Source organism: Alosa pseudoharengus, unplaced genomic scaffold (genome assembly GCF_046254945.1).
Source record: "Alosa pseudoharengus isolate Yale_2024_CS ecotype anadromous, Long Island Sound unplaced genomic scaffold, YU_APseudo_1.1 YU_APseudo_1.1_scf_11, whole genome shotgun sequence".
Taxonomy (NCBI): domain Eukaryota; kingdom Metazoa; phylum Chordata; class Actinopteri; order Clupeiformes; family Clupeidae; genus Alosa; species Alosa pseudoharengus.
The window spans coordinates 31,729,863-31,749,564 of record NW_027468576.1 but is presented as its reverse complement, the minus strand read 5'-3'; the positions used below and the strand labels follow the sequence as shown (position 1 = coordinate 31,749,564).

Below are 19,702 nucleotides of genomic sequence, written 5' to 3'. Positions count from 1 at the left end.
TATATTTTGTACATTTTTAGCCCATAATTACAGGGCAATTACAGGCCTAGCAAGTGTGAAAGACCCTTGTCATTGCAATCCATTTATGACAATTATTTATGTTTATAGTAAATGTAAGAAAGATCCCAGCTTTATTCATTTTTACAATAGTTTCAACATAAATCTTTTTGTATTGCCAAAGCTTGTCCTGTTTGGTTTTGATCATGTATCTGCGCTTGCAGCAATTTTCCTGGTATCCAAGACAAATATAATAAAGTAACTTTGATCTTGACTTTGGTTTAAACAGTCACCACATAACCCCACATAACTGTCTGGAGAACCCAGATCACAGATAGGCTAGGGGCTCAGGCTATGCAAGCTACCTAAGGGTTAAGCCCATAACCCTCAAAGACCTGCTGTTAACAAGAATGGCTGTGACATAGGCCTATATCAGAGATTTTCTGATGCAGAGACACACAGCACTCAAAAAATCCTCCATAGAAATGCATGGGGTTAGTTTGTACAGAAGCGTATTAGGGTCACATGAAGAGAAAATATTTTTGAAAATTCCGAGGTAAAAGTAAACAATTTTGGGAATCAAAGTCAAAATTTTCGAGAAACAAAGTCAGAAATCATTTCTGAGATTAAATTCAGATTTTCTGAGAAAAAAAGTCAAAATTTTCGAGATAAAAAGTCAAAAAGAATAATATTCGAGAATAAAAGTCAACATTTTCGAGAAAGTCAGAAATAATTTCTGAGATTAAAGACAACATTTCTGACTTTAAAGGGACACCAGGCAAGCCTGATGCTTTTTCTCTACGAAACTCCCCCTAGTGTCGATATGTGTGCGAGCCCTCACTTGGAAGGGTCAAGGGTTTTCGCTGCTTCTTCGCCGGCTCTGCCATTATACACACGTTTGCAACAATCGCTAGTGTTTCGTTAGCCTGCCTCTGTGCTGTGGATGCAGGATGTAAACTGATCCTGCTTCTCGTGATGTCTTCATTCGCCCTGTAATGAGTCATTTAACCATACCGACTTACGAAGATGATTCATTAATGCGAAAATGTTGCCTGGTGTCCCTTTAAAGTAAACATTTCTGACTTTAATCTCAAAATATTTGACTTTTTAAAAAATGTGGACTTTTTTTTCTCAGAAATTCTGATGTTAATCTCAGAAATATTTCTGACTTTGTTTCTCAAAAAATTTGACTTTTATCTCGAAAATTTTGACTTTTATCTCGGAATTTTCAAAAATATTTTCTCTTCATGTGGCCCTAATACGCTTCCGTAAAACACCAATATGGCAGCTGTCTACACATATCCCAGCCCTTCTGCGGCAAACCATCAACATATGAATACATTGAGCCAATCATGTGGTGTGTTGTGAATACATTGAGCCAATCATGTGGTGTGTTGTGAATACATTGAGCGAATCATGTGGTGCGTTGTGAAGACATGGCAATCATGTGTTGTGATCTCGCCGCTAGAGCAAGGTTGGTGTCGTGAAGCCTTGCGCACACGCATTTCAGCCGAAATAGATGCCCGATAAGTGGCCAAAATCGTTGCAATATGGCCGCTGAGTGGAGAGACTTGCCTAAAAGGACTTTGCCTATAGTAAAACTGACTGCCAAAAACTGAACTGAACTATTTCTGTGTCTGTTTTATGATAGTCCTTACTCCACGCTTTGAATTGTTGGTAATTCCCATAGGTAAAGTCTGCAGAAATGCTAACTTACAGAAAAGGATAACATCTCAACCGATGGCCTATAGTGGTCGCAAACTAGCTGTTTAGGTGTGATACAAGGATACAAGGAAGTTTATTGTCACATGCATATAGTTACTGGAAGTAAGAAATGCAGTGAAATTATGTCTGGTGTCAGCCAGAAGTGCAGTAGAAGAGGGGTTTAGTAGATTAAGTGGCAAGGGCTGCATAAGAAAGGTGGGGGAGGATTGGGATTGGGGGGGCACCAACAAGGAGCACCCAAGAGCAACAGGGGCAAGGAAAAACTCCCTTACCAAGGAAGAAACCTTGGGCAGATCCACGGCTCATGGGGCTAACCCAACTGCCAGGGGTCTTGGTGTGTGTGTTGGGGGGATGACAAGGGAGATGGGATAATGTGCTGTGTATGTGGGGAGAGGGCAGTGTGCAATATGTGTTGGAGAAGCTTCCTCATGAGACAATGTGCTGTGTATTGGGGGGGGGGGGGGGGGGTGCAGTGTGCTGTAAGTATGTTGGGGATGTGTGTTGGAGAAGCTTCCTGATGAAATAATGTGCTGTGTATGTAGGGGAGAGGGGGGGGCAGTGTACTGCAAGTATGGTGAAGGGACTTACTATTGCAAGCAGAGTACTGTATGTATGATGTATGTGAGTGATGACAGTGAAGATGTGTGTGTGTGGGCGGGAGGGGAGTGGAGCAGTGACTGTGTGTGTGTGTGTGTGTGTGCAGTGTTTGTGTGGGTAGGTGGGGGCAGTGTGCTGTAAGTATGTAGAGGATGTGTGTTGGAGAAGTGGAAATGTTTGAGAATGCTGAGGAGTGAATGTGTGCAAAGTCAGTATAGTGTGAGTTCAGAGTTCGGATGGCCTGGGGATAAAAACTTCTCCTGAGTCTCTCAGTTCTGGCTTTGTGACTACATAGGCGTCTTCTTGATTTCAGCGATTCATGATTCATTGATTTCTTCATGATTCATCACAATCATGTGTTTCAGCACTAGCCTTTGCTACCCTCATTTTTCATAACTTGTTAGGTGACTTAGGGGTGTGTTCAGCCTGGTTTCTCTTTTAGATGCGCTACCTGTCGTACAAAAGATTTTTGTCTTTCGGTTAACAATGCCCTGTACAATATCTACTGCAGGAAGATGGTTGGTAATTTTTGGTCTGTCCAGTCTCTTGCTGTTGACACAAGGACAAGATGATGATTGGGTCGATCGATTTGATATGTTAAACTTTGATGTAACCTCAAAGTCTATGGAGAAGCCCCCTGAAGTGAGTATACCTTAGTCACGTCATTTAATCTTTATTTTATGAACAAACAATGTTTGATCTATTTCATTTTGTCTCATCCACGGTTTTGAAGTTTTGCGCTTGATCAGCTGGAAGTCAGTGAGTGAGTGTGTGTGGGTGGGGTATCACATTTCATTCTCTCGTTATGGACTCCAAAGAAATCGTGCAATGACACCTCGAGGGCTCAATAGATTAGCCATGACGTCTTACATTTACATAACATGCATGTTTTGGATGTTTTCTTGCTTGTGTGTCTGACAGGGACGGGGAAAGAGAAAGAGAATTGCAAAGGATATGGATAAATGATCTACAGTATGAATCACCTGCAGAGCATTAATCAGAAACTACTTTAAAAGTCTGAACATTTTTTCAATTTGTGTTATTTGATTATCTGAATTTATGCCATATTCATAAAAAAGTCATCCTTCCATATGCTGATATTAGTGGAACGGTCCCAGTCAGCACAGAAAGTCTGTAGACGTCTAGAAGACGCGTTCGAAAGGTCTGCTGGACAGCTGGCAGATGTATTCTAGAGATCTTTTGCTCATCTGGGGGACAGCAACAGCAACTTGGGATTCGAATCAAATGCCTTGTTTTCTTTCTGTTACAGGAGCTTAAATGGAAAATAACCTCTTCAATTCAGCCTGCAACTTGTAATCCCATCTTTAAGCGATTCATCTCCAAACTGTTGTTGGAAATCTCGAGACTTGGCTTGGTGTGTTTTTGCTTCTTAATTAAACACATTCATTCAATTTTCCCAGCACTACAACCCCAAATAATCTTTTTCTCCTCCTTTTATCCGTTAGTCAAATGAAAGTCCAAATGGCATGTACTATGATGCCAAGGTACATTTGTCTTATGGCTGAGCTCCAGAAGGTGGTGGATGAGGAGACCTGGACAACGGGTTCTCTAGATGATGCTCTCAGTAAGATACTGGTGGACTTCAAACCACATGACTATGAGGCCTGGAAATGGCGCTTTGAGGACACATTTGGAGTTGAGCTGGACACAGTCGTGAAGGTGAAAATGTTTTAGTGAACTTAACTATAACAACAATAGAAGTTTTAACAGCTATGCAGTTTAATCAGAGCTGTGAAAATACACATCCACATCCTACATCTACATTTAGTTTGGGGAATTCTTCTGAGAAGGACAAAATAAGAGCCTCAAAGACCAAGAGTGGTTCAGTTTTAACTTCAGAATGCCCTTTCTGTCTTGCAGATCTTCGTGTCTGTTTTGGTCATAGTGATGATCATCTGCAGTGAGCTTTGGTCCATGGTTTCATGGTTTGTCCAGTTCAAGACGATGTTTGCCATCTGCTTCTTCATCAGTATTGTCTGGAATTGGTTTTATCTTTACAAGGTACAAAATGGAAAAGTTTGGCATTTACTTGTCGTCTGGTATAGTCATATAGTTACTGCTACAGGACTTGGAACTTGCAGTCATCCCATTTTGGATGGTTTCCTTTTTATTAGATTGCGTTTGTTGAGTACCAATCCGAAATAATGAAGATGGATAATTTCAACGAGACATGTAATGGTGTGAGAAGGTAGACTGGGTGGACAACTTAAAAGGTATGAGAACTGTGTCAATATTTGCCATAAGTGTTTACATAACATTTAAATGTATGATTCATTCTCATGTTTATGTTCTCTTTCAGAGTGGTTTTGTCGCACCTGGACTCTTCAAGATGATCCTTGCAAGAAATACTATGAATTACTCATGGTTAATCCCATATTACTGGTGTCTCCAATTAAGGTAAATGGAAGTATTCTTGTGTACCGAAGCGGTCATTGTAAATACCTACTACCTATTACATGTATCAACTGTTAATAGTGAACTCTCTTTGACATTTCATCAAATATAATGAAATATTGGTAAAATATTTTTGGAAAAGTCCCTTTCATTACATTCATTACATGGTACATGTAATTCCACCTCAGTAAAGCTAATATTAAAGAAAGTGAGTCTGGGAAAATGTTGTTGAATGTTAACTCTTTTGTTACAGGCCATCTCCGTCACCATTATCACCCTCATCACAGATCCCCTGAAGCACTTGGGCCAGGGGATCAGGGAGTTCCTGATAGCCCTTCTGAAGGATCTGCCAGTTACTTTTCAAATACTTGTCTTCTTCACTGTCTTCATCCCTGTTGTGCTATCCACTGTGGTAATGATTTTGGTAATGTACCCAACTATTCCACACATTTTCATGCATAGAGTAGGATGTTCTTATTCTGTACCTGATCTGTGTTTTTTTCTAGCATAGTTGTTGAGCATACAGGATTTAGGTTCCTTTTATGTGTCATAAGTGTTTATAAATGTGTATTCCCCACATAGTTTAATATCTATTTTCTGTAGACTTTATGCATTTAGCTACTCTGGTGTTAAAAATGAGACTCTTCAGGTCTTTCGGGAGTTAACATTCTGTGGTTATTTCTCTTTAGTACTGCACATATGTGCCCAGACTGCCATCCAGCATGTCCTTACTGGCCCGCTGAGAAGAGGTCGCAGAGATCCCCCGCACCACCCAACAGACTCCAGGACCGTGGCCAACACGCCCAGCTAGAACAGGGAGAAGACTCCAACGAAGAGGATGAGGACGACCAGCACCACCTGGGGGCCGGGGATGCGCCGCTCCCCATACGGGGTCTGGATCAGAGGGGTAGGGCGAGGGGAGGAGGCGCAAGAGGAGAAGGATGGAGACAAGAGGTCCGCCGGAGACCCGTCCGGCCCAAGGAGAACCAGCGGCGGGTTTTTGTGGAGACCCTGCGGAATGTAGAAACTGACCAATCCAGGCTACCTGAGCAAGGGATAGAGAGAGAGGGGGAGGAGAGGGAGGATGTTGAGATTGCTGAGGGGGACCAGGCAGCTGCTGTTGCAGTAAAGGAAGTTCTTAAAGATGTGAAGAGAAAAGAGAAAGAGCAGCCTGTCGATAAGAATGTCTACGGCATCGACTCCCAGCATGTTGAGCCAGGCTCACAGGGGGAGAGGGCTATGAGACCATCAGATCAGCAGAGCACAGCATCAACACGGAGTGAAGGAACTGCAGCACCAGAGCAGATAACATCATTACAAGGACTCAACGTAAGTATCCAGAGACTCCGGTTCTGTATAGCACTTTGAGACAAGTGTTGTATGTTAATTTTAATGTTAAAATGAATGTAATTTTATTATTTCTGTCTAGAATCAATACATGAATAGAATAGATTAATAGAATTAAATTGATATTCAGCCCTCTTTAATCCCCTATTTCGACATTTCAGATCTTATTGCTTATTGAAAGGATGATAACTGAGAAACTGGTATAGTGACATTCATATTTGTTGGCATATCTCATCACGCACAGTAACACCCCCCACCCAGCCTGCCTGTGGGTGCCTGCTGTTATCAAAGTCCAACAGACCTTTCTTTGTGAAATTTGAGTTTTTCCCCCTCCATGCATTAGCCCCATGTAATGTAACTGTTGTGAGATGTGGACATGCTATTGATTTGTATGTTTATGTGTCTATTGACATGTTGTATATTTGCTTGTATGGTTTAACTCACTTCACATACAGATGCTGGACATGAGCTAACATTTCTCCATGGGAACATGGAAGCCAAATAACATTCAGCACATTTTGTGACTAAGCGGATGAAGCCTGTGATACACAGATCCATTTACCTTCAGTTTTTGTTTCATGGCTAGAGTGTAGGGTTTCAGTCAAATCTACGGTGTACTGCTATTTTGCTATTTTACAAAGCCAGTTTTGAAGCACATGAAAATGTGTAAGGCTTTTCAGAGGGAGTAATAACAGTATGCTAATATCCTCATAATGGTTGTGCATGATACAGATTTTTTTTAAAGATTTCTCAGTAACATGTTAGCAAACATGTTATCCATTAATACATAACTTACATGTGTATGTATTAGTGCTCAATAAGGTTTGTATTAGGCTACACATTTATTAGGTCTTTATTTAACAATTTCTTATTAATACTCAATAGGTCAATTATTCCTGGTAAATCCTGAATAAGCAACTAGTTGGTCTTAATGGTGGTGATCTCCCCTTAAAAAAAGTGTTGCTAACAATTAAGCAACAAAACAATTAAACTGCTGTACTGTGCCAGTTAAATGGTGTGACACTCATCTGATCTCACCTGGTCTGTTAAAAGCAGCCAGCACATTAGATGCATCACAAGTACACCAAAAGAATGTTATTTCGCTTAATCTTAGCAACTTAAATAGGCACTGGGCAAAGCCGCAAGCTTGACTGTGTTTTGCTGTAGAAATGGCAAATGAATATCAACTGATTCTAGGTTGTTGTAATGCTCTGGATCAGCACCTGTTGCTGAGGTTCCAGAATGGGATTTTTATTTAGTGTGCAGTGTGCTGTTCTGAGGTTAATTTGGGAACCCATGGTTTGAGGAATCCCTGATCCGTTTTCGTAGAAGATTGTAGATCTAGTGGCAAAGAATAGGGAAATGCTGGTCTTGTGTATATTTTTATGTATGACTAATGTCATGTGTTCCTGTTTTTAGGCAGAAGAGGCCTCTTCGGAGCAGAAGGACGCCTTAATAAAGAGTGGACATGTTGAGGATATTAGAGTGCCAGTTCAAGAGTGAGAATTGTGTGAGAGACAAGACTATCTTAGAGACTGTGTGAGTTAGATCAGGTGCCAATGTTATTATTGTCTTTAAATGGCCTTTGTTGTTGTGTAGCCTACATCTTTGGGAATTTGGGAAGACCTGTCTTGCCTACTAATCTACTAAAATAATCTATGAATGAAATCAATTAAAATTTGTAAACAATAAATAGCTAGGCTACCTTTTTTCATATTTTGATTTGTTAAATGCTGTTAGGCCTACATGTAAAAAAATAAAACATTACACATTTGATGCAGTTCTTTCTGTGGGGAACATTCATAAAATGTATAGCTTGCGCAGATGATTGACAGATGATTATGCTGGCTTAATATTTTAAACTAGCGCTGAGTTGCCTCTGTAACGCTTTGAGGTTGGGCCATGGGGATGAGCACACCTACAGTACAGTGTGAACTTGTGTTGATTGGTCAGACGGTGCCATCGCAGTTTGACCGCGGAGTCGGACCAAACACTACATGCTTTCATTTCAGTTGTGTAACAGTTGTTATCCATCCGTGATGTAAAATGACTGAAATTGATAAAGATTATTGATTACTTTAAAACAAATTGGCCATTGTCAAATAGTTTCGAAATGGAGTTGTTTGCTACATATACTGAACCCGGGGAGTCGGTACGGTAAGAAACATCTTTAACTTTGGATCAAATAAAACGTCGGTGCTGTGTGTTGTAGGATCTACAATTACACGCATGACATACCTATTAATTAAAAGGCTACATAACAGGTTATTGTACAGATGTCGACCGCTGGAAGTGCTGTCAGGTCAAGTTGTGACAGCGTGGGCAATTGCTGTGTTAGCAAGCCAAGTGGCCAATGTCGTCAGGACTGGAATTGTATCATTCGGATGTTTGAACAGACACAAACATAACAATACACGATCTTTCGAAATCTATTTTTTGTGGAGTTCTAGAGTTCACTCTAAATAAAAATTCGTGTAATTAGATCTGCAAACATGCTACCGGGTTTTGCTTGCTCAGGGTCAACCTTGGACTTTTCCCACATGAATGCAGGTAGTGTTCTTTTCACAGCACGTTCTATAACTTATTTGCACTTTTTCTTCGTTTGGAAACTCAGTTGAAGTTCAGAAAGTATAGCCTAGGCATGCATTACAAAGCACAACTTCTGCCAAACAACCAGTGCTGTAGCCTATATAACTTGCAGATTCAACAACATTTCTTCCTCTTTCACATGAGGAATATTCATGTGACTTGGCCACTGTCAATGACAATAAAACACTGTAAAACAGCCACGTGTAGCCCTAAAAAGGTGTCTGTAACCTGGTGTATAGCCTTGCTCACACCTTGCACCCCATAGCCTATTTCTTTGGTCATCTTCTTTATTTTTTGACAGGAACACACTGACCTCAGATCTCAGGACAGAAGAAATCCTAAGAGATGACCTAAAGTACTACTTCATGAGCCCATGTGAAAAATACCGAGCCCGACGTCAAAAACCATGGAAACTAGGCGTGCAAATCTTGAAAATCATCATGATCACCACTCAGGTGAATTAAATGTATATTTTATCCACTTCTAGCTCATAATTACATAACAATCCATTCATGGTATGGTTATAATAAATGTATGAAAGATCTCAGTTTTATTATCTTAACAATAGTTTCAACATATTTTTTCTGTATTTCCAAAGCTAGTCCTGTTTGGTTTGAACAACCAACTTGTAGTTTCATATAAAGAAGAGAATCTGAAGGCTTTCAAGAGCCTGTTTCTAAAAGGCTACAGTGGAACAGATGAAGATGACTACTGTGTGTCAGTGTACTCTCAGGAGAGTGTCTATGACAGCCTATTTTATACAATGGATCAGGTAAGCTTATCGTGTATGTCTGTCTGCTCACATTTCTTCCTTTTTTCCCCATATGCATACATCTCATTTCTTCCTGTCACCACATAATCCTGTCTGTGGACAACCCAGTTCACAGCTCTCTAATAGGAGTTTATGGACATATACAAGGCACCTTTAACCCTAAGGTTTAGGCCTGGAAGCCCTCAAATATCTTCTATTAACAGGAATGGCACCTGTAACATCATGTTAAACTGATGACACCTAAACATGTTGCAAACTATTTCTGTGACTGTTTTATGATAGTTCTTTACTTCAGCCTTCCCCTGAGTTACACATCACAACACTTTGGATCGCTGGTAATTCCCTTAGGTGAACTCTGCAGAAATGTCACCTTACAAAAAGGGCTCAGACAGTGTGCGAGTGAGCCCTCGTGCACTTCACAATTTGACAGTGGGACAGCCCTAAATCCTCAAACTTGACGGGAACACACCTCATATTCTGTGAGTCAATGAGTGTGGACATTGAGATTGGGCCACTGTTGGTCAAGGTTCAATTTGTGGATTTTATTTACCAGAACAGTGTTTAGGCACTGTTAAGCAGTCACTGTGGAGGGAGAGAGAGTTTCCAAAATGAACTCAGAGACGGTCGTGTTAACTGTGAGTCTTGTTCAACGGTGCTTTCAGGAAACGCACCCCAGCTTAAATGAAATCAGCCACTCTCCTGCCATTTCCGTATGCGTAACCACAGGCTTGTGGTGTTTGCAGTTTGCCAGGTTACGTGAGCTGACGGTGGGCCCAGTGAGTTACGCAGAGCAGGAGAACGGAACCCTGGTGCCACTGACCATCTGTAAGGAATACTACAAGAGGGGCGACGTGCAGCCCTCGGACGAGTACTATGACATCGATTCCCAAACAGAAACAGGTCAACCATATGATATGTGATGCTTTGTTATACTGGGGCAAACATTCCTCCTTGCAGGATGAACCAGACAATGTCTGGCTTTAATCTCTGGCCTGATGTGATTTTTTTCCCTTCTTTCCAATTATCTCTTCTGCAGTTTGCTTGAGTCTTGATCCCCAACGCATGGCCTCATGGAAGAAAGACAATGCATCTTTTTTCAATCTAGATTTTTACAGGTAAATATATTTGACACTGAAATATACAGTACTGTATTTTTACACTGAAAAAAGTTACATCATGATGGCATGAGGCTTTTTGTTAAATACAGGCTCATTGACATGGAGATCTCCTTTCAACTAAAAGGAATCAATCTACAAACAGTTCGTTCTCGAGAGCTACCTGACTGCTACACTTTCAGTGGCACTGTAAGTTTAGTTTTCTTCTGTTGTGTTGTGTTTTTGAGCCTTTATCTTCATGCTTAATTTTGCTATTATTAGATCAATTATTAGATTTATTAGATTATTAGATCAATAAAGTATCTATCTATCTATCTATATGGACAAATCCACAAACTGATTATTAATTCATATTTCAGATAACCTTTGACAACAAGTGTCACAGTGGAAAGGTGAAAATATACCTGGATATTGATGCTCAGAGCAATGCATGCAAAAACTGGAGGATCTCAGGAACTGGTATGCATAGCGATTGTTGAATTAATGCAACTGCATTTGTTTTACCATATGTTCAACTTGTTGGTTGTGGTTGACTAAACTGATTAAAAGCAGGGATAGTTATTCACCTGGAAGGTGTGTGTATGTGCGCGCTTGTGTAGTCACTTTTCAGAACTAATTAGGGAACTGAAAGTGGTCGAAGGAAATCATGAAGCTTTCTGTGCGCTGTTGGAAATATAACAATTGATTATAAACCCCTGTTAAACCTAATAAATCTTACTCTGCTTAATGTAGAAAAGGTTCACTTCAATGTAACATTACTATCCATAGTAAGCTGATATACCCACAATATAGATTATTTGTGAGAATGCATAACTCGTTTTCTTATTACAATCGTTTACTTCAAGGAATATTGTTACACAGGTCTCTTCCACGGCCGGTTTTACACCGGCAGTTCCTAAAAACACAATTAGTAGTACTAGTGCTGTTGAAACCTGGACAGATGCTAAAGTGTTGTCTTGGACTGCGATACTCATCAGCGTGCTAAACAGTCTATCAAACCCTGAGCTACAGAGGGTTCGGCTGAGCTAGGGTTTGGCCATCTTGATCCACACCATCGCTGACAAACTGTCCATTGCTATATCACCTAATAGCCTAAAGTAGACAGTTCTGCTGTAGCTTACCACTTCAGTTGATTAGCTTCCACTGCGGCGATAACTAGCCATTCATTGTGGCAACACTGTTACCTAGACTACGACTCTGGTTAATAAGTACATAAAAAGGATATGCGGGTGCAGAACTTAACAATTTATTTGTCAGGTACAAGTTATTCATCCAACACATTATAGAAGTCCATCTAAATGAATAATATGAAAGTTACGAAGCAGGTTAAAGGAATACTTAGGATATCATACAAAACAATCAGAGAATGAACATACCCAGCTCAGAGGATAATGGCCACACACCTGGGGTGTGGGAGTTCTGACTACAGAATGGCTCCTAGAACATTGTGTCAACTTCCCTTAAATAGGCTACCCAGTTTGTGATTGGTTGCATTGATAGGAATCACATGGTGAGTTGTTGATGAAACTGAGACCATTGTTGTAGTGAGACCATTAGAGTGAATCAATCAAGACATGACAATACATTTGATTACATTTCCTGTTCCTAGTTAAAGCTGCAGTTGGCAAGTCTGACAGATTGAGGGGACAACATTTTGAATGTTTACAACTCTCATGCCCCTCCCCCACTACCACGAGCACCCTCTCATCAAGTTTGTGATCGTCAGTGCGCACCAGACTGCACCAGACTGTGATTGACAGTTAGATCTCACACAGCCCTGCTCTGATAGGACCAGAAGAAAACTAATAACAGGCTCTAGGTGGAGGTAGAAGTGCGTTTTTTTTCTAAAACTGGCTGAATTATATGTTGTTCTGTCGGAGCATAGTGTCGGTTTCAGTGAATATGATCAACAAAATCTTGCCAACTGCAGCTTTAACTTCTCCTGTGGACATGTGAGGAGCATGTGCCAGTAGGCAAACAATTTAGACCCACACTTTAATGAAGCAGAATAACTGATCAAAAGTCCACATATGATTGAAAGGATTATCATCAGCCCGGGAGTTGGGACCCTTACACTTGCGGTTGGTGTCACTGTGGAAAAACACACACAATAGTGAATTTGTCCAGCTTTATCTTGTGGTCTCTGTGTGTCCTAGCTCAGAAGAACACCCACTACCTTCTGGTGTTTGATGGCTTTGTTATCGCTGTGTGTCTCATGTCGGCTGTGCTCTGCACACGCTCCATTGTCCTCGCAGTCAAGCTACTTCAGGTAAGTGTCAGTTAATCTCAGGCCGTCACAGTGGATAATTATTAACAGTACACAAATCTTGACTACCATATCTTGCCACAATCATATCCTCTTTATTTGAACTTCTTTGCATTACACTGGTTTTTAATAAAATAAAAGATACTTTTTTTGGATTATTAAAGATTTACCCACAATAACTATAAACTTAAACCCCACACAGAAACTTTAATAATAAAACAGTCTCTTTCACTTTCCAGAGGTTCTCAAATTTCATTCTTGAGAATTATAACCGCTCTGTATGTGACGATGACAAGAAGGAGTTCTTGAATGGCTGGTATGTCTTGGTGATCATCAGTGACATTCTGGCAATAGTGGGCTCAATACTGAAGATGGAAATTCAGTCAAAGGTACTAGTGATTAAAAACAAAAATGGTTGATGAAGTTCTGTGGTTGGAGGTTTTTGGTCTTAGTTAGCACATCAAAGTCTTCTGCTTATGTGTTATGTACTTATGTAATTGGCGATGTTATTAAGATACAGATTGCCAGGTACTGCAATAAATGACCCTTTGAACCCATTATAGTTCTCAACAGTCTGCAACAGTATTACATGACTGAAGTGGTATTTATTACTTGACTGAAACTGAGTTGTCTTCCTTCTAAACAAACTGGTGCCAAGTTCACCAGGTTCAGATACACCATTAGAGCATGACCACCAGGAAGGAGACAGAAAACATCTGTGTGACTCAGACATTACCGTAGATATTTGGATTTCTTACTTCATGGCAATTACACAGTGCATGACAATATCAAAGTCCTTTTAGGCAAGTCCCTCCACTCGGCGGCCATATAGCAACGCTTTCTGGGCACTCATCGGGCATCCTATTCAGCAGAAATGCGCGTGCGCAAGGCTTCACGACACCAATCTTGCTCCAGCGGCGAGTTCACAACATATGATTGGGAAGATGTCTTCACAACACAACATATGATTGGCTCAATGTATTCAAATCAAACCACATGATTGGCTCAATGTATTCACATGTCGAAGTTTTGCCGAGGAAGGGGTGGGATATGTGTAGACAACGGCCATATTGGCGTTACAAACTAACCCCATGCATTTCTATGGAGGATTTTTTGAGTTCTGTGTCTCCTCATTAGAAAGTCTCTGACAATATTGCGTAGCCACTGTTAGAATAAGACTTTGCCCATGTCAAACAGCTGAAAGCAAATATTTACCTTTCACCCTCCAGAGTCTTACCAGCTATGACGTGTGCAGCATCTTCCTGGGGACGTCAACACTGATGGTTTGGGTCGGCGTAATCAGATACTTGGGGTATTTCCAGAAATACAATGTATGTTAATTAACTCACATTTCCCTCAAATACACATGCAAAGCATTTTAACGTGCGTGACCCATAGTGACCGCTTCTGAGTAAAAAGCTTTTGTGCAACAAATTTGTTGTCGTTCACTTTCACGCCTTCCACTTTCTGCCCTCAAGCACATCTGTCTCTGTCCTCAGGTTCTCATCCTCACCATGAGAATGGCCTTTCCCAAGGTGCTGCGCTTCTGCTGCTGTGCAGGGATGATCTACCTGGGCTACACGTTCTGCGGCTGGATCGTGTTGGGGCCTTATCACGAGAAGGTACCATACACTCACACCCAAGGATTGGGCTGTGGACACTAGATATAATGGTTACTGTGCACATCTGGTAGCAATGGTACAGTTAGTTAATTGGGTTCTTTGAGTTCACATTCACTGGGTATGTTATGGTATACTCACTGATGGTACCAACTTACTGCCACTAGATGGCACTAGACTCTTGCTGTCTTATGTAAATGACCCATACCCCTAGTGGTAATGCGGTTCGTAAACCAACCATATGCATATGTCTCAGGAATTGAATGACCTCTATATATAGTATTGCTGAGCCCAAACCCTGGAATGTGCTCCAAGACACAAAAAAAGTTTGGGTCTTTGAAACTTATGAAAGAAGTCCCATATGTTTGTAAAAAACAGTGTTGTGTCCCATAATTAAGAAAGTTAAGACATATAACACATTTTATTTATTTTCTTTCTAACCACAGCAGTGTAGAGTTAGAGTATAGAGTTATTGTTTCTAGATCAGTGTTTCTGCGGACACCTTTTAATGTGATTTTATTAATTGCTTAAGTCTCTGTTACATTTTGGTAAATGAATAATAGTAGAAAAGGCTTAGAATGTTGATTAGTATTTGCACTGAAATTGTGGTCAAACTAGTTAAAAACTGAAAAGAGCTTAAGCTTAGATGGTCTCTAAACACATTTATTTCTGAATGATTATGTGGAAAGACCCTCTACTGATTACAAGTGTTAGCTCTCGCAGCTGTATACATTTGAACAGTTCCCTTCTCTGCTCTTTGCTTCCATGCGGCTAGTTTGAGGGCCTGAGCCGGGTGGCAGAGTGTCTCTTCTCGCTGGTCAACGGAGACGACATGTTCACCACCTTCGCCCAGTTCGAGGAGAAGTCGACGCTGGTGTGGGTGTTCAGCCGCGTCTACCTCTACTCCTTCATCTCCCTCTTCATCTACATGGTGCTCAGCCTCTTCATCGCCCTCATCACTGACGCCTACGAGACCATCAAGGTAACTCGGGCACAGTGCAGCGAGGGATTATCCTGATCTGCTTCTCACCCCTAAACACGTGGCGAGTACGGTGCCAGCACCAGCAAGGCCAAGAGTTCAAGCTTTACACAGCTTTTCAACCTTTTTCGACTGTTCATCATTGTTTTTGCGTCATAATGTCTGCTAAATACAGTTATAAGACAATTTAAGGATTGACTAGGTTTGCTGTGAACGTGCATCACAAGACATTAAGAAGTCTCTCTCTTAATGGCATCACTTGATCACTCTGGACTTACTATGGAATGGCCAGTTCCTCAGTTTGAAGCGAAATGGAGTCTGAGCCTTTTTTAAGACAGCCAAGTTCTGGCAAATTTAGTGTTTTTGAAAGATTCCTGACAAGAAAATTGAGTTGTAACTATTCAGATGTGGGTCTGGTGAGTTGTTTTGGTCATGTTTAAACAGATTTGTCTCTCTGTTCTGCCATTTTAACAAGGAATTGAGGCACTGAATAAAGCATTTCACTGGCAGTGACCCAAAACCAGAGTTCTTTAGGAATTGCTGTGTGTGTGTGTGTGTGTGTGTGTGTGTGTGTGTGTGTGTGTTTCATATGGTAGCTGCAAGAGGATGAAGTCCCTTGCCACTCTTGAAAGTGCCCCATGCCACTTATTCTGAAGGGAATTTTTCTGCCATTCCACAGAACTACCAGAAGAACGGTTTCCCCATGACTGACCTGCAGAAGTTCCTCAGAGAGCAGAAGGATTTCCCCCATGCTGAGGAGGAGCAGCACGTTATGAGCCAAACAGCCAGCCTCCCCAGCCTATGCTGCTGTAGAAGGTATATCCAATCTCTGTCATCAGAAGCGGAGGATGGCTTCCTCCTCCTTGAGGTTAGCCCACTGTGGCATGAGAAATAAAATTAGTGGTGGGAGAAATGCGGACACGCCCGACCAATGTGCTGATTACAGAGAAATGCAGGGTTACTCTGGGAAAGGCCTTTCCCTTTGGCTGCAGAGGCTCCGCGATAAACAGACAAGCGCCCGAGACAAACTACAGTGGAGGGAGAGAGTTGTTCCACCACCCCACCACCCCATCTCCTTCCCCTCCCATTCCTCTTCCCCTTCCCCAGCCAACCATCCACCTCCTCCTAAGCCATATTTGTCTGCTGACGTGGTATACAGCTCTCTATTCAGTGCTCCCAATGAGTCTTCAAACAAGTCTGAACCAAATAAAAGGGTAATGAGGTGTAAAAGCCCAATAGTTACACTAGTGGTTATATACAAATAAGCCTATTGTGATTTTGTGCCTTGATTATTGCCTTGATTATATAGTGGAGTGGAGTGCTAGGGTATTTCCATTGGAACACAAGCCTGTGCAAAATGTGTTAACTGTACGGTAATGCTTTCAATAATAACAATTTGTCTTAGGAGCGATTGCGAGCGTAAATGTTAGTTGCAACTTCAGATATTTGAGAATGTAGTCTTAAGATGCTTTTTGGATGGGTTGAAAACACAGGTTTCGCTCTTCTGATTCGATAAACACATGTGGCTGTGCTTCACGGGCAGCTCTCTGACCTCACTGTTTGTTTGTCTTTGGGTGAGACTTTGGAGCTTCAGATGTAAGGATATCCCCCACTGTAAATGCACTCATGGGTAGACCCTGATAAAATCTGGCCCTCAGCTATTTAGCTAGAAGACTGTGTGAGTCCATTTCGGGCAAAATGTTTTGCTTTCAATCTGAGATATTTGCCAATCTGCTGGGGACCCTTTTTTTCCTTCACCACCGCAGTTGCCAGAAGGTTCTTGTTTTGTCTGGGATCTTCACTGGAATTTATGTCCATTAGTATTCAACAGATTTCTCAGTTGCAATCGTAGTTGTAATCTACCTTGTGATATAACTTATTTTTTTTGCCAAGCCAAATGCAGTTTCCCAGAAAATGATTGCATTTAGGTATATAAGTATGCATAAAGATTCAACTAATGGGAGGAGAATTTTGCTTCAGCAATCTGGGAGCAATACAGTCCTAAAACTATTTATACATATGTATATGGTACACAACAGTTCTGATTCTGATTCAGTTCTGTAGCTATATAGCTATAACTTTACGTTATGTGTGTCACTTATTTTTACTCTATAAAGCTCAATGCTCTTTTGTTGAGTATACATAATTGTTATGTACTGAATAGTGGATGCATTACACCTCACAGTAAAAAAAGATGCAAATTGGTTCACTCAATTTTCAAGTATTCTTTCTTTTGATACATTATGACAATGACAATGACAATGAGCCATCATTATCAACATGTTGGACCATCACTTGAACTTTTCTTAAGCCTGTTATTGAAAAACAAAGACAATAGGGAACTTCTTTCTTCTGATTCAATACCAAAAAGTCTTGCACCTTGAGGGACTTTTAGGTATCTTTGTATAGAGGAAGCAGATCTAACGACTGACAATTTTTTTGATGAAATAGATGTCTACAGTACACTTCCATCTTTGCCAGGAGGTCAAGAAACAAACTTGTTCATAGTTAGCTATACCACCCCACCCATACTTCTTCTATCTTTTCTTCTGCATGAATATGAATTCTCATCTTGCCAGTTAAATAATGGGAGAACCTAAATGTAATATCATATTCCTAATAATTGCAATCGTGTAATTGTGACCATTGGTGTCACCTTTAATTTCTTGTAATTCTTTCACAGCGCTCCAAAAGATGACATGGATATTCTCATTAGCTGACGTCCTGAGAAAACACATGGAGAAGAGAGGGAGGAAGGGAACTAATGACACTGAACATCATGCTCAGCGTAATGCTGCCTGGCTCAGGAACATTGCGGGTGAAATCTGAGACAAAACCCAGGTTAATGCATCCAGCGGAGCTCGGCCGACTGAGATCACACCAAATGGGTCACTAACGTTTGGCTCACTAACGTCCATCAGTCCAGTGTGGATGCATGCATGATGAGTGGGTCCAATCATTGCCCCATTTGCACAGAGATGAGGCCAAAAGTTTACATTGTTAATGTAATGAGAACGGCTAAATTACCCAATTGTGCATTTCCTCAATTGCATGAAGAGTAATATTATCCCAGCAGTTTAAGTTTTAATGTGAGTTAGCACAAAGTGCTGTAGTCGGTAATTGCTTCCTGGAATTATTTACCAAGTTTGTATGTAATAAAGTCACGTGACACTTTTAAATCATAACCATTTCCAAATTGTGGGCATATCACTTCCTCTGCGTCTCTCACTATTGGTATAATACTCTTTTGATACATTTACTGTAAAGTTAAGAGTCTTTTAGATTTGGGTTAATTTTGTGATGATTTGTTCCACTGAGCATTCCAAAAACCTACTGATGATTTTTTGGGTCTCCTTTGGTTCTGCTTCCTAGATTCTTAGGACCACACTGCCTGTAACTGTCTGGGATGAGTTGCCTATTAGGCCCACAGTTTCTGAAACACTGGTGTTCTCCAGAGATAAGGACAGGTAGTGTTGAGCATTTTCAAGGGAGAAATGCTCAGAGAAGTAATCCAGGTGCTTGTAGGATTGGATCCAGTGCAGCTACACACAGCGAAAGGAGAAGCGCACAGAGCATATGTAGCCTACTCAAGAGAACCAGTGGTCGTAGGAACAGCGGGCAGTACCCAGGTGTGTGTTTATGACAGGAGACCATCAGATTGGGGGTCTCAAGAAGCCAACGTCAACATCAAGAATGAGAAAATGTAATGGTTCACCTTGCAAATATGCAAATATGAATACAAGTACAGGTGAGTCAAGCAAAAGAAGGTAGATGTCTCAAAAACAGCTCTTAGAGTGCCACACAAGACGAAGTAGTCTCATAGTATTTGTTAACCTTTACAATGAAGCTTGAATGTTAATCCTCATTTGTGAGTCGCTTTGGATCAAAGTGTCTGCTAATTGCAAAATGAGTAAATGTAACTGTAATGTAAATGTGGAAGTAACCTTGAAGTGGAAGTAACCTCTAACTGACCACAAATGAAAGAGGTGTATAAAGTTTACTTCCCTAAAAGTGGGAAACAAGAAACTTGTTCTTTCATTTCATTTCATGCTATATTTGCTCTTTTGTGTAAGGACAGCGCTAATCCTAGAAATAAATTATTAATTAAACAATTAACTCTCACTTGGACCATTCATGTTGCCTTGAAAAGTTTTGCAGTTAGTGCTGTCATAGTGATTCTGCAGGAAAGAACAGGCAATGTGCGGCAGGGATTCACAGTTCATAGTTTCCTGTTGCTTTTTGGCATTTGAAATAACACATCATCATTTATTTTGTTACATG

General features: G+C 40.8%; 1 protein-coding gene and 1 pseudogene across 2 annotated transcripts; both read left to right on the top strand.

Annotated features, from left to right (window-relative positions):
• The first annotated feature begins 2,469 nt into the window (after nt 1-2,469).
• On the top strand, nt 2,470-7,848 carry LOC143113659 (chloride channel CLIC-like protein 1; annotated as a pseudogene).
• Nucleotides 7,849-7,952: 104 nt separating this feature from the next.
• Nucleotides 7,953-19,500, top strand: mcoln2 (mucolipin TRP cation channel 2). Of its 2 annotated transcripts, XM_076278886.1 has the most exons (14): nt 7,953-8,238; nt 8,972-9,125; nt 9,269-9,442; nt 10,186-10,342; nt 10,479-10,557; nt 10,650-10,746; nt 10,917-11,016; nt 12,714-12,826; nt 13,063-13,212; nt 14,053-14,154; nt 14,323-14,445; nt 15,218-15,424; nt 16,101-16,237; nt 18,105-19,500. In XM_076278886.1, exons 1-14 carry the CDS (start codon nt 8,195-8,197, stop codon nt 18,139-18,141), a joined length of 1,674 nt encoding a protein of 557 aa, XP_076135001.1. In that variant the 5' UTR covers nt 7,953-8,194; the 3' UTR covers nt 18,142-19,500. The 2 variants fall into 2 exon arrangements, with proteins under 2 accessions (XP_076135001.1, XP_076135002.1); XM_076278887.1 differs by lacking the exon at nt 7,953-8,238 and having other exon boundaries at nt 9,054-9,125; nt 9,273-9,442.
• Nucleotides 19,501-19,702: the final 202 nt, after the last annotated feature.